At 33.3% G+C, this 13941-nt stretch overlaps 1 protein-coding gene and 2 long non-coding RNA genes across 3 annotated transcripts; 2 read left to right on the forward strand and 1 right to left on the reverse strand.

The window, feature by feature from the left end:
• Window positions 1-902: 902 nt before the first annotated feature.
• LOC146722455 (uncharacterized) lies at window positions 903-2103 on the reverse strand. Its single transcript, XR_014925170.1, has 3 exons — window positions 1727-2103; window positions 1292-1525; window positions 903-1169 (listed from the first exon to the last, which is right to left on the reverse strand). It is a non-coding gene; the product is annotated as an uncharacterized LOC146722455 (long non-coding RNA).
• A 4017-nt stretch (window positions 2104-6120) lies between these two features.
• On the forward strand, window positions 6121-6927 carry LOC146722456 (uncharacterized). Its single transcript, XR_014925168.1, has 3 exons — window positions 6121-6207; window positions 6287-6615; window positions 6712-6927. It is a non-coding gene; the product is annotated as an uncharacterized LOC146722456 (long non-coding RNA).
• Window positions 6928-12789: 5862 nt separating this feature from the next.
• LOC114944322 (uncharacterized) lies at window positions 12790-13728 on the forward strand. Its single transcript, XM_029320214.2, has one exon. It carries the CDS (start codon window positions 12790-12792, stop codon window positions 13726-13728), a length of 939 nt encoding a protein of 312 aa, XP_029176047.2.
• Window positions 13729-13941: the final 213 nt, after the last annotated feature.

Genomic DNA, 13941 nt, shown 5'->3' on the forward strand with positions numbered 1-13941 from the left:
ATTTTGCGTTACATAAGAATCGATATGAATGTTTTCGCAGACAATCCCGTTATCGACAGTTTACTCATATTTTCTAATTTTAAAACCGTCAAGCATCAACGTTATTGGTATACGATACGAACACGCTTTTAAAACCGACGATAAGCGGAAATATGTTTGAAGCACGTAACGGCGATACATCTATTATGTGGTCTGATGCTGTTAAACATTCACGGCATTTTGCAAGGCTTCCACCGCGCATCTACCGGATATAACGTTGATAAACGACAGTCGCTGAAAGAAGATACGCATACAAAGTGACTCGATACTGTCGTCGGACAATGTAATGCCAAATTTTTCGACAAATTTTCGAAGCCAAATCTTCAAAAGAAATCTCTGACAAAAATTTTTGAAAAAAATGTTCCCTCTTTCAGCGTTTACATTTTTAATATTAATTATATTTTGTAAAATCAAAACATATTAAATCAAACCTCTCCGCAGTGCTTAGATTTTAGATTATACGAGAAATTAGCCGAGAAATTTGATTTCGAATCAATCTGCGTTTAATTAACCACACACTCACTCACACTCGCTCGTACACGTGCTTCGGTTCGGATCAGCTGACGAACTGTCAAATTGGATTTGCGCGTCGCCGTATTTTGTAGCATTCATCATCCACACCTTTCATTTACACTCTACACTTTTATTACACCTTACACTTTTCACTGCACTTTTACACTTTTTACATCTTTATACATTTGTAATAACTTCAATTCATTAATATACAAATGTTTTTAAGAAAAATCAATATTTCCATAACAACACATTCATTCATTTATTTGTTACATATTAATTCTTTTTGTTCTTTCGCTTTATACTTTCAATGAATAAACATTACTTTTTCAAAGATCTGGTGAATTTATTTATAAGTCGCTACATTTTTGGTGGCCCCGACGTGATATTAAAGCCGACGTGATATTAAAGCCGACGTGATATTAAAGCCGACGCATTTTAAAGGCTGATGCAGAATAAGTGCCAAGTGATCGTCGTATTTGAAGTCTGCGAAATATTATCATCGCTTGGAAGAATTGCTGGATATTCTGATTTTAAGAGATTCATTCTCCGGATCTTTGAAACATCAGAGGCGGATTAGTCCTTCACGGAAATTCTCAAATCATTTTATCGGATTCCTGGAACAAGAGGAAAATGCCAATCGATAGATCACCAGTTAGACCCTGCTCGGATACACAGATTGATATGGATTTGGCGAGCGGATCAAATCAGGTTGGATCAGAAAATATTAATATTTTACCTTCTCAAACTGGACATCAGGTGAGTGATCCTATGTTACAAATTCACTCAAATGAGTTTCGTTTATTAAAACTACCGACTTTCTGGCATAAACAACCTAAACTCTGGTTTGCTTCTATTGAAAGTGAGTTTACGGTTTATCGAATTCGATCAGATGATATTAAATATAGTTCTGTCATTCGTCATCTTGATGAACAAGCCTTAGTAAACATATCTGAAGTCATTGAAAATCCACCTAAAACAGATAAATATAATTATTTAAAGAAAATATTAATAAATCGCTTTACGGATTCAGAAGAAAAACGTTTGAGACAAATATTAGCTGGAATTGAACTTAATGATAAAAAGCCTTCGGAATTACTTCGAGAAATTCGTCATTTATCTGGAGGATCTTTAGCAGATAGTGTTTTGCAAATGATTTGGCTTCAACGCTTACCACATAGAATTCAAACGACTTTAGCCGTAGTAGAGGATGTTCCTTTTATTAAACTTGCGGAATTAGCCGATAAAATTGCTGATCGGGACGGCGGTTTGCAAGTTGCGGAAGTTTCCAATAATACAAGTAATAAATCTTCGGATTTCGCGGATTTGCTACGAAGAATCGAAGCTCTTGAAGTTTCTCGTCGTCGAGATCGATAGCTATTTCACGAAGGTGGAGAAATGAATCGTGGTCACTACACGTGTATGTTGAGAGCTGACACAAAATCGGAATGGTATTACTCTAATGATATAGAAGTGTTCAAGAAAAAATGGCCCAAAGGAGCACAAGGGGCATACATATTGTTCTTAGAACAGATTAAATAATGGCGCTGTATAAAGGCTGCCGTAAGCGCCGAAATGAAACATCGACTGCTCTGGCGCTGTATAAAGACTGTTGTAAACGCTACATTAAAACATCAACTGTTCTAGCGCTGTATAAAAGTTGCCGTAAGCGCCAAAATAAAATATCGGCTGCTCTGGCGCTTTATAAAAGCTGCTGTAAGCGCTGCGTTAAAACGAGTGCAATAAGTTTCTAATTTGACCTAGGCTTCATGACATTTCAAAAAGTATCATCCAGAAAAAAAATTATCAGACAGAAATATGTATGTCGTGTTAAAATCGGAGAGACGAAGAAAAATATATGGTTGCGTTCTCACGAGAATGGGCGATGGAGAAGCTCATTCTTTATTTTCAATATTCATACAAGAATATAAATTCATTCTGTTGCAATTGAAATAAATGTGCAATGTATCGTTAAAAGTTATTACAATTATACAAACATTTACATATATGATTAAATAAAATATATATGTATACTATAATATAATTATATATTTTATATATGTACATATATACCATATATTTCAATTATTTTGAACTGTATTGCATAAATTGTTACTTATACAAAGTTATGTGATAAGAATCAAAAATACATATATTTGTGATACTTGAATTACTAGAAAGCTGCTCTATATATCTGTACTTTAAAAAGTAAGTGATATCCTAAAAAAATCATAAAAATGAAAAGGTCAGGCCATGTTCAAAAGAAGGTACTCAAAAATTTAAACGATCTAATAATAAATTATCACGAAAAGTAACTGATATGTTATTCAAGGTGCCAGTTCAAAGTGAACATACGTAAAGTGTATAGTATCTAAATTTAGTAATAATATATTACCATGAAAAGTAACTGTGATATTTATAGAAAATCAAAAGATAGAAAGGTTAACAGAGAGGGTAAAGTGCTGATAAATTATCTGGGAAAAAAAGGATGGAGCATCTTAAACGGAAAGATGAAGGGGGATGAGCAGGGGGAGTTTACTTTTACAGAAGCCAGAGGAAACACAGTGATAGATTACATAATAACGTCGGAGGAGACAAGGGAAAAAATAGAAAAAATAACAGTAGAAGATCAGGTAGATTCAGATCATCATCCGGTGGTAGCGTGGATAAAAGGGAAGGAAGAGAGAGGGATAAGGGAAAGAGAAAAAAGAGAGTGGAGGGGAATATGGGATGAGATAGGCAGGAAGAGATTTAAAGAAATAATGAGAGAAGAAAGTCCATTTCGCAACGAATATCGTCACTTGGGGGGGAGTACTGTAGCATTCATCATCCACACCTTTCATTTACACTCTACATTTTTATTACACCTTACACTTTTCACTGCACTTTTACACTTTTTACATCTTTATACATTTGTAATAACTTCAATTCATTAATATACATAATGTTTTTAAGAAAAATCAATATTTCCATAACAACACATTCATTCATTTATTTGTTACATATTAATTCTTTTTGTTCTTTCGCTTTATACTTTCAATGAATAAACATTACTTTTTCAAAGATCTGGTGAATTTATTTATAAGTCGCTACAATTTTGTAGTAATATTTGTCCACAAACGATAACTTTTTTAAGAGCTTTTATTAATACGTGTTATCAATGAAAAATTACAATAAAAAGTGAAGGCAATAAAAGATGTATTTGTTTAATAAACAAATGGTCTGTAACATAGTAACGAAGGTGTAAAAACGTATAAGGTGTAAGTGTATATGTGGTGTAAGTGTAGATGTAAAAATGCTATAGTTAATGCTACAGTAACGCCACAGTACTCCCCCCCCCCAAGCGACGACTACGTTGCGAAATGGACTTTCTTCTTAGCTGGGTAAGTTCGTAGTGGTTTTCCGAAAGAAGCAGTAGAAGAAGTACTATGATCATCCATGACTGATGTGGTTGTAGGAACTGCAGGTACAACTGATGGTACAACAGATGTGGTTGTAGATGTAGATGTAGACGAAGTGCTCGAAGAGGATGAATGAAGAACAGAAGAATCTTCCTTGGGAAAAAAGGCTGGTTTCAGACGTTCCGTTGAGACGTTGACCAATTTTCCTGAAATGTCAATAGTAAACAAAAAATCAGAAATTCGTTTGTTAACAAGAAAAGGACCAGAATAAGGTGCTTGAAGAGATTTCTTAACAGCATCTTCACGAAGCCAAACATGAGTACAATCGTAAAGATTTTTGTGTACAAAAGGTGATTTTTTGGAGTGATGATGGGTAGGAGAAGATCTAATATTCCTCATATGTATTCTATGTTTCTCTAAAAATATTTCAGGATCTGCTGGAAAATCTTCCTCAATAAAGAATTCACCAGGAATCCGAAGAGTAGTTCCATAGAGTAATTCAGCAGGTGAAGTTTTCAAATCTTCTTTGAAACACGAACGAAGACCAAGAAGAACAGTAGGTAAAGATTCCAACCAATTCTTCGTCTGATGACACATAATTGCAGTCTTAACAGTCCTATGCCATCTCTCCAGAATTCCGTTTGAAGCTGGATGATAAGCAGAAGTTCTCTTGCGATCACATCCAATCAAATTAGTTAATGCTTTAAAAAGAGATGCTTCAAATTGTGGGCCTTGATCTGTAGTAATAGTTATAGGAGATCCATATCTAGCCACCCAATGAGAATAGAAAGCTGTCGAAACTGTTTCAGCAGTTATTTCTTTAAGTGGAATAGCTTCAGGCCACCTCGAGAATCGATCTATTATTGTTAAGCAATAACGGAAATCTTGACAAGAAGGAAGAGGGCCTATTAAATCCAAATGAACATGTTGAAAACGCTGATCAGGAACCGCAATTTTAACAGGGACATTTTTTGTATGTCTTGAAATTTTGGAACGTTGACAAGGTAGGCAAGAGCGAGACCACTCTTTAACGTCTTTATTCAATGACGGCCAAATAAATTTCTGTAGAAGTTGTTTAGCTGTAGTTCTACCGCTGGGATGTGCGAGGCCATGAACTACATCAAAAATTCTCTTACGAAGAGGTTTAGGAACGTATGGACGAATTAACTCAGAGGAACAGTCACAATATATAGGTACAGATGAACCAGTAAGCATAAGTTTCCTTAATTGAAGTGAAGAGTTCAAAGAAAGGAGATCTTGAAGTTCTTCATCATCCTTTTGAAATTCTGCTAATTCTTCCAGAGAGACAATGATTGGCATTGAAACTGATTCAATTCTTGATAAAGCATCAGCTACAGAATTTAACTTGCCTGAAATGTGGACAATATTAGTAGAGAATTGAGCAATAAGATCCAGTTGCCTAATTTGTCTAGGTGAAGCTTTGTCAGGTTTCTGAAGAAAAGCATAAATTAAAGGTTTGTGATCTGTCCTAATAATGAGTTGTCGTCCCTCAAGCAAATATCTGAAATATTTAATTGCTAAATAAATGCTTAAAAGTTCTCTATCGTAAGTACTGTAGTTCTTTTGAGTTTTATCAAGTTTTTTAGAAAAGAATGCAATTGGTTTATTGACATTTTCAATTGATTGTTCAAGTGATGCTCCTACAGCGAAATCAGAAGCATCACAAGTAAGAATCAAAGGAACTTGAGGAGCAGGATGAGAGAGAGTAGTCACACGGAGAAGTTCTTCTTTGCAATTCTGAAAAGCTGCTTCTGTCTCCATAGACCAAGGAATAGTTCTCCTATCTCTCTTGTGACTGTCCTTCAAAAAGTTTGTAAGTAATGTTTGATGTTCAGCTGCGTTTTTAAGGCAACGACGATAATAATTAATAATACCAATAAATCTTCTTAAATCATGTATTGTCTTAGGTTTGGGATAGTCGATAATTGATTTGACTTTTTGTTCTGTAGGTTTGATTCCTTGATTAGAGACAAGATATCTGAGAAAAGTAATTTCTTTTTGACCAAAAAGACATTTGGAAACATTAAGTGACAATCCAGCTTTCTGTAGACGATCAAAAACGATCCGCAAATGAGCTATGTGTTCTGACTCATTTCTAGAAGCTATGAGAATATCATCAAGATAGCAAAATGCAAAATCTAATCATTTAACAATATATTCATAAACCTCTGAAAAGTTTGAGCTGCGTTACGAAGACCAAAAGGCATAACCAAAAATTCGAAAAGTCCAAAAGGTGTAGTTACAGCGGGTCTTAGGAATATCTTCCTTTGCAACGGGTACTTGATAGTACGCTTTAACCATATCAATCTTAGAAAAGATATTCTTACCGTAGAGCTCCGCAGTGAAATCCTGTATGTGAGGCAATGGATATCGATCAGGGACAGTGACCGAATTTAACGCACGATAATCTCCACAAAGTCTCCATACATTTTCCTTTTTTGGAACCATATGTAAAGGTGCTGCCCACGTACTGCATGATGGTCTACAAATACCTTGGTCCATCATGAATTTAAATTCTTCTTTAGCATACTTCAGTTTCTCCGGAGAAAGTCTTCTGGGAATTGCAAATTTCGGAGGACCTTCCGTAACAATCCGATGTTCAATTCCATGTGAGTTTACCGATGAAAGAGGGGCAAAATGAGTAAGTCCTTGAAATTCTGCTAAAATCTTGTGAAAAGAAGAATCTGGAGATGTGGTACAAATTGATAATTGCAAAACTTCTTGTATCTTTCCACAGTTTTTAAGACCTGTTAAGGAATCAATTAGACGTTTGTTTTTAACATCTACAAGGAGATTAAAATGTCCGAGGAAATCTGCGCCTAAAATGGGACGTTGTATGTCCGCCACGCAAAATTTCCAACGGAAAATTCTCCTGAGACCAAGATCCACGAAAAGAGTTTTAGATCCATAAGTATCAATGTGTGTTCCGTTAGCAGCAAAAAGTTTTTAAATTGGTTGATAACGGTTTGTATAATATTTTCTTGGGAAGCAAAGAAATGTCAGCACCAGTGTCAACAAGAAATTGTAAATTAGACGACTTGTCAAAAATAACGAGGCGATGACAAGGTAAACCGTTGCGAGTTGCCTCTATCTTCAACGGTATCTCTAGTTTTCCGTTGAATCAGTGAGACAAAGAGTTTTTGACTTAGTACAAGGAATTGTACATTTCTTTGCTTTATCTCCAAATTTCTTGTGATAAAAACAAATTTGTTCCTTAGAATCCGACTTTTTATCTTTTGAATTAGATCTTAATCTTGTTTTACTTCGAGATCGACTAAAAGATCTACCGCGACGACGAAAAACTTCCAGCGCAGCAATTCTTTTTTCTAAATCGGCAAGATCCGATTGCTTTGATTTTAAAGAAGTATTTACTTCGGTTATTTGATACCCGGTATCACGTTCGACTATTTTATCAGCGAGTTCAGCTAGCTTGATTAAGGGTACGTCCTCAACAACAGCTAAAGTCGCTTGAACTTTGTATGGCAAACGTTGAAGCCAAAGTGAATGTAAAATATTATCCGCTAAAGATCCACCGGATAATTGGCGTATCTCTCGTAAAAGCTCCGTTGGTTTTTTATCATTCAATTCAATTCCGGCTAATAATTGACGTAAGCGTTTTTCTTCTGAATCCGTGAAGCGATAATGAGCGCCGATTTTAAAGCGTTATATTTATCATTTTCGGGTGGATTTTCAACAATTTCCGAAACGACAATTAATGCCTTTTCATCGAGATGACGGATAACGTACTATATTTATTTCTTCGGCACGTATACGAAATACCAAAAATTCGCTTTCGACTTGAGCAAACCACAATTTAGGTTGCTTGTGCCAGAATGTGGGAAGTTTTACCAGACGAAATTCATTAGAATGGATCTGAATGGACTCACCAGATTGCTGTTTGCATATTTCCAGAGGGTGAATTAAAAATTTCCGATCCCACCTGATTTAAAATGTTCTCTTTCGAAGATGTCAAAGCAGTTGAAGTAGACGGAACAGTAGAGTTAGTTGTCTCAGTTCTAGGAGGAGATCTATCCAAAGGCATCTCGATTGATATTCCGATGACGAAAAGAAACGATCCGGAAATCCAAGTCCGAAGATTCTTGACCACGTATAGAAATTTTTCAAAAATTCAGAAATTGAATTTCCCGCTCAAGAGAATATTCCTGTGTTGATCACTGATCACGTCGGGGTCACCAAAATGTAGTAATATTTGTCCACAAACGATAACTTTTTTTTAGAGCTTTTTATTAATACGTGTTATCAATGAGAAATTACAATAAAAAGTGAAGGCAATAAAAGATGTATTTGTTTAATAAACCAATGGTCTGTAACATAGTAACGAAGGTGTAAAAACGTATAAGGTGTAAGTGTATATGTGTGTGTAAGTGTAGATGTAAAAATGCTATAGTTAATGCCACAGATTACTAGACAGATCGCCAAAGGCCTGCCTAAAGAAGAGACCGCCATCTTCGTGCGATAGACTTTGCCCCCTTACCGACACACTTGCCCCTGGTTCGAGTCCGTGCTAAATTTCGTAGACTTGAACCAAAAGACTTTGCCCCTGGTTCGAGTCCGTGCTAAATTTCGTAGACTCGACCAAAAGACTTTGCCCCTGGTGCAAGTCCAGGCTAAATTCGTTTGACATACCAACAGACTTTGCCCCTGGTGCGAATCCAGGCTAATTGATCATGAGACCAATTTGAGAGATTTGGCCCCCGTTGTGTGTGTGTGTGTGTGTGTGTGTGAGAGGAGAGAGAGAGAGAGAGAGAGAGAGAGAATATTTTACAAATATGCATATATATATATAAAATTTATTAAATATAAAAATATATTTTTTACACATAAAATGTTTTTTTATTGAAATAACACATTTTAAAAATATTAACACGTGTTAAAAATTTTTATTAAATTTTTTAAATTTAATTGTCTTTATTGTCACTATTATATTTTAGCATATTACAATATAAGCGCGGTTCTTATTTTGCAATTCCCTTCAGTGACCTAATAGAAATTATAATGAATATATTTAAAAACTTGAAAAAATTATTCTAATTTAATTTTCTTATTTGTCGTCTTGTATTAGGTATACGCAACGTAATAAATAAGAGATCGATGACTTAATTTCTAAAAAATATTTATTTATATGTAAAAATTGAATTGATACAAAAATATAAAACACTTATAATATATTAAATATATTAATTACATATAATAGTATTATTAATTCTTAATTGTATTAACCCTTAGACTGCTGGGAAAGTCACTTTTGTAACTCGATGCAAATCTTCGAAATTGTGTACAATGTGTATGTTACTTATATAGATAAATTTTGAGGAAAAAAACCTCAATTTTAATGAAAAAATGCTGACAGTCTAAAAGGGTTAAGAATAATATATAATTTTATTGTTTATATATTTCAAAAGCAATTTTTTTTTAATTTTTTAACTTGCAAAAATAACATTTTTAGTATGATTATATATGTTTGTGGAATCATTAGCAATGAGTTAAATGCCGCGATCATTAGATAGACCCAAAATGCCCCCCTCTAGTTAAATGGATGAATCTGGTTCGTCAAAATTCTCTGTAAATCAAAAAAAGTGTGGCTATTGTTAAAAACAAATCATACACTTATGGATGCAACGCAACTTTCACATCTTTCATGCTGCTGACAAAGTTTACTCTTTGTGTCAGGATCACTTTTGCAGAATTGCCTTTGTCACGGATAAATATAGAAATTATTTTCTTATCTGAGAATTCGATACAAGTTATATCGCAATCGAAAATACCAACAATATTATTTTTTATACCACAAAAATATTTTTTGTATCACAATTGATGAGACTTCATAGAAAATATAATTAAATTCATATAAAAAACGTGAAAAAATTGTTTGAATTTAATTGTCTTTATTGTCACACTATATCTTAGCATATTACAATATAAGCGTGTTCTTATTTTGCAATTCCCCTCATTGACCTAATAGAAATTATAATGAATATATTTAAAAACTTGAAAAAATTAATCTAATTTAATTATCTTATTTGTCGTCTTGTATTAAATATATGCAACGTAATAAATAAGAGATCGATGACTTAATTTCTAAAAAAATATTTATTTATATGTAAAACTTGATACAAAACAAAAATATAAAACATTTATAATATATTAAATATATATTAAATAAATAAATTATATTATAATATAAAAATGTATTATGCAAGAATATATTAATTATATTATAATATATTATAAATATATTAAATATATTATTTACATATAGTTCAGGTTTATTCCGGACTCCCCTTAATTAAGGCTTGCCGGGGCGTTTTTAGAGGACCGCCAAACCCCTTACAACCTCCTTCTCTCTTTTCCTATTTACATTATCACATATCATTGATATCAAACATTATCATACATATTGTTACATTGTAATGTACAATATATACAATATGATACAATAACAGAAAATCTTAACTCCTCTCCTCCCTTCTCCCCTTCCCCTCTCACCTTTCCCTTAAATACAATTCTGCTCCTCTTCTTCCTCACCTGGCCATTTTGCGACCTTACAATATAACTGGGTCCCTTCCCCCCTGTCCCTCTGCCCCTATCATCCTATCCTTTCCTACTGAATCCTTTTCTCCTCGACCCCCTTTGCCTCTACAATATAAAATATTTTTTGTATCACAATTGATGGGACTTCATAAAAAATATAATTAAATTTATATAATAAACGTGAAAAAATTGTTTGAATTTAATTGTCCCGATTCAGCCGACTTTCGGACCAATATTTTTCTCGCCTATTTCTTTACAGGGGATGTTAAGAGAAGGAACAGGGGGAATTTTTGAGATCCCAACCATAGGATTCAAATTCCTTTCCAAAATGTTTTTTCCTTCATAATTGTCGCAATAACATCGCGTTTGGCTCTATTGGTCGAGAGGAATCAAGTGGAGATTGTGGCTTTAATTGTCTTTATTGTCACTATTATATTTTAGCATATTACAATATAAGCGCGTTCTTATTTTGCAATTCCCTTCAGTGACCTAATAGAAATTATAATGAATATATTTAAAAACTTGAAAAAATTATTTTAATTTAATTTTCTTTCTTATTTGTCGTCTTGTATTGTATATATATACCTATTGTATATATATATGGATTTTTTACTTTTTACTATATGAATAATATGTAAAATATTACCAATATGTTATATATGAACTAAAAAATCAGCAATGATACAGAAAGATTATTCTTACTTACTTTGCATCTGGCATAATATTATTTCTATAAATAATTAAATATAAATTTTCAATTTAAAAAAATTTATTGTGAATATATATAATGAATAGAAAAACTTGCTAATAGTTTGTACTTATTAGATCAAGATACAGAAAATCGCGTATTGTTATTGCAAAGGTATTTTTTGCTACAGAAATATTTTGCAGCATAGCAAACTAGATTATTTAACATTGAAGCCAACAATCTAAATTATTTATTATTGATATATAAGTAGTGATATATTATTATTTAATTTCTTACCTTATTATAATACACTCCTGAGATAATTAACAAAATAAATATATTTAGACTAAGACTAAAAATGAAAAATTCGACATTGTAATGGCTTATGTAAGTTAATATACGTGTCAATAGAAAGAAATAAATCGACCAAATTAACAATATGTACAGTAAAGAAAATCCTGCTTTCCGGCGACTTGTCGGAAATTCGACCACTTTTATTTAGGACACATAAGTATTGTAATTATCAAAAGTGGTTTTAAAATTGTTTGAATATTATTGCTCATTACATGTCCTATTTCGTTTCCGGACTGAACAGTCGTGTCACACTAAATGATAGCACATATTTATAATGTCAGAATACATAAAATAATCGATCGATTGACGTTTACATACCGTAAAACATTTATATAATTCAGAATATAGATTTGATGTTTCTTTTATAATGAAAGTAGAAATGTTTTTTTTAAATATTCTTTATTATTTTTCCCCAAAGGTTTTGTAATACAATAACATATATTTAGTGATTTTATCAATTAATGAATATTAATATTAAATATTATAATATAATATTTTCTGAAGAATATAAAATAAATAAAAATTTCGTACAAATAAAAATTATATCGAGTCAAACGCATAAAACTAAACTATTGAAAAAATAATTTATAATGAATACATAGTGAGAAAATAATTAATTATGTATAATAAAATCATAATACAGATTCAGAATTTAAAAAATTATTGTCGCCAAAAAGTTCAAGAGAGTGATTTATATATTCTAAAAACGCCCCGGCGGTGGATACACCGGTGCCAGTGCCGCGTACGCTGCTGGTGCCGGGTATGTGGTTGCTGCCGGATATGTTGTTGGTGGCGCGTACCCTGGTGTAGCGTACCCTGGTGTAGCGTACGCTTGTGGCGTTACTGCAGCATTAACTATAGCATTTTTACATCTACACTTACACCACATATACACTTACACCTTATACGTTTTTACACCTTCGTTACTATGTTACAGACCATTTGTTTATTAAACAAATACATCTTTTATTGCCTTCACTTTTTATTGTAATTTCTCATTGATAACACGTATTAATAAAAGCTCTTAAAAAAAGTTATCGTTTGTGGACAAATATTACTACATTTTGGTGACCCCGACGTGATCAGTGATCAATCACAGGAATATTCTCTTGAGCGGGAAATTCAATTTCTGAATTTTTTGAAAAATTTCTATACGTGATCAAGAATCTTCGGACTTGGATTTCCGGATCGTTTCTTTTCGTCATCGTAATATCAATCGAGATGCCTTTGGATAGATCTCCTCCTAGAACTGAGACAACTAACTCTACTGTTCCGTCTACTTCAACTGCTTTGACATCTTCGAAAGAGAACATTTTAAATCAGGTGGGATCGGAAATTTTTAATTCACCCTCTGGAAATATGCAACAGCAATCTGGTGAGTCCATTCAGATCCATTCTAATGAATTTCGTCTGGTAAAACTTCCCACATTCTGGCACAAGCAACCTAAATTGTGGTTTGCTCAAGTCGAAAGCGAATTTTTGGTATTTCGTATACGTTCCGAAGAAATAAAATATAGTACTGTTATCCGTCATCTCGATGAAAAGGCATTAATTGTCGTTTCGGAAATTGTTGAAAATCCACCCGAAAATGATAAATATAACGCTTTAAAATCGGCGCTCATTAATCGCTTCACGGATTCAGAAGAAAAACGCTTACGTCAATTATTAGCCGGAATTGAATTGAATGATAAAAAACCAACGGAGCTTTTACGAGAGATACACCAATTATCCGGTGGATCTTTAGCGGATAATATTTTACATTCACTTTGGCTTCAACGTTTGCCATACAAAGTTCAAGCGACTTTAGCTGTTGTTGAGGACGTACCTTTAATCAAGCTAGCTGAACTCGCTGATAAAATAATCGAACGTGATACCGGGTATCAAATAACCGAAGTAAATACTTCTTTAAAATCAAAACAATCGGATCTTGCCGATTTAGAAAAAAGAATTGCTGCGCTGGAAGTTTTTCGTCGTCGCGGTAGATCTTTTAGTCGATCTCGAAGTAAAACAAGATTAAGATCTAATTCAAAAGATAAAAAGTCGGATTCTAAGGAACAAATTTGTTTTTATCACAAGAAATTTGGAGATAAAGCAAAGAAATGTACAATTCCTTGTACTAAGTCAAAAACTCTTTGTCTCACTGATTCAACGGAAAACTAGAGATACCGTTGAAGATAGAGGCAACTCGCAACGGTTTACCTTGTCATCGCCTCGTTATTTTTGACAAGTCGTCTAATTTACAATTTCTTGTTGACACTGGTGCTGACATTTCTTTGCTTCCCAAGAAAATATTATACAAACCGTTATCAACCAATTTAAAACTTTTTGCTGCTAACGGAACACACATTGATACTTATGGATCTAAAACTCTTT

This window comes from Nylanderia fulva, unplaced genomic scaffold (assembly GCF_048542155.1).
Source record: "Nylanderia fulva isolate GAGA-0341 unplaced genomic scaffold, ASM4854215v1 Scaffold310, whole genome shotgun sequence".
In the NCBI taxonomy this organism is placed as follows: Eukaryota; Metazoa; Arthropoda; class Insecta; order Hymenoptera; family Formicidae; genus Nylanderia; species Nylanderia fulva.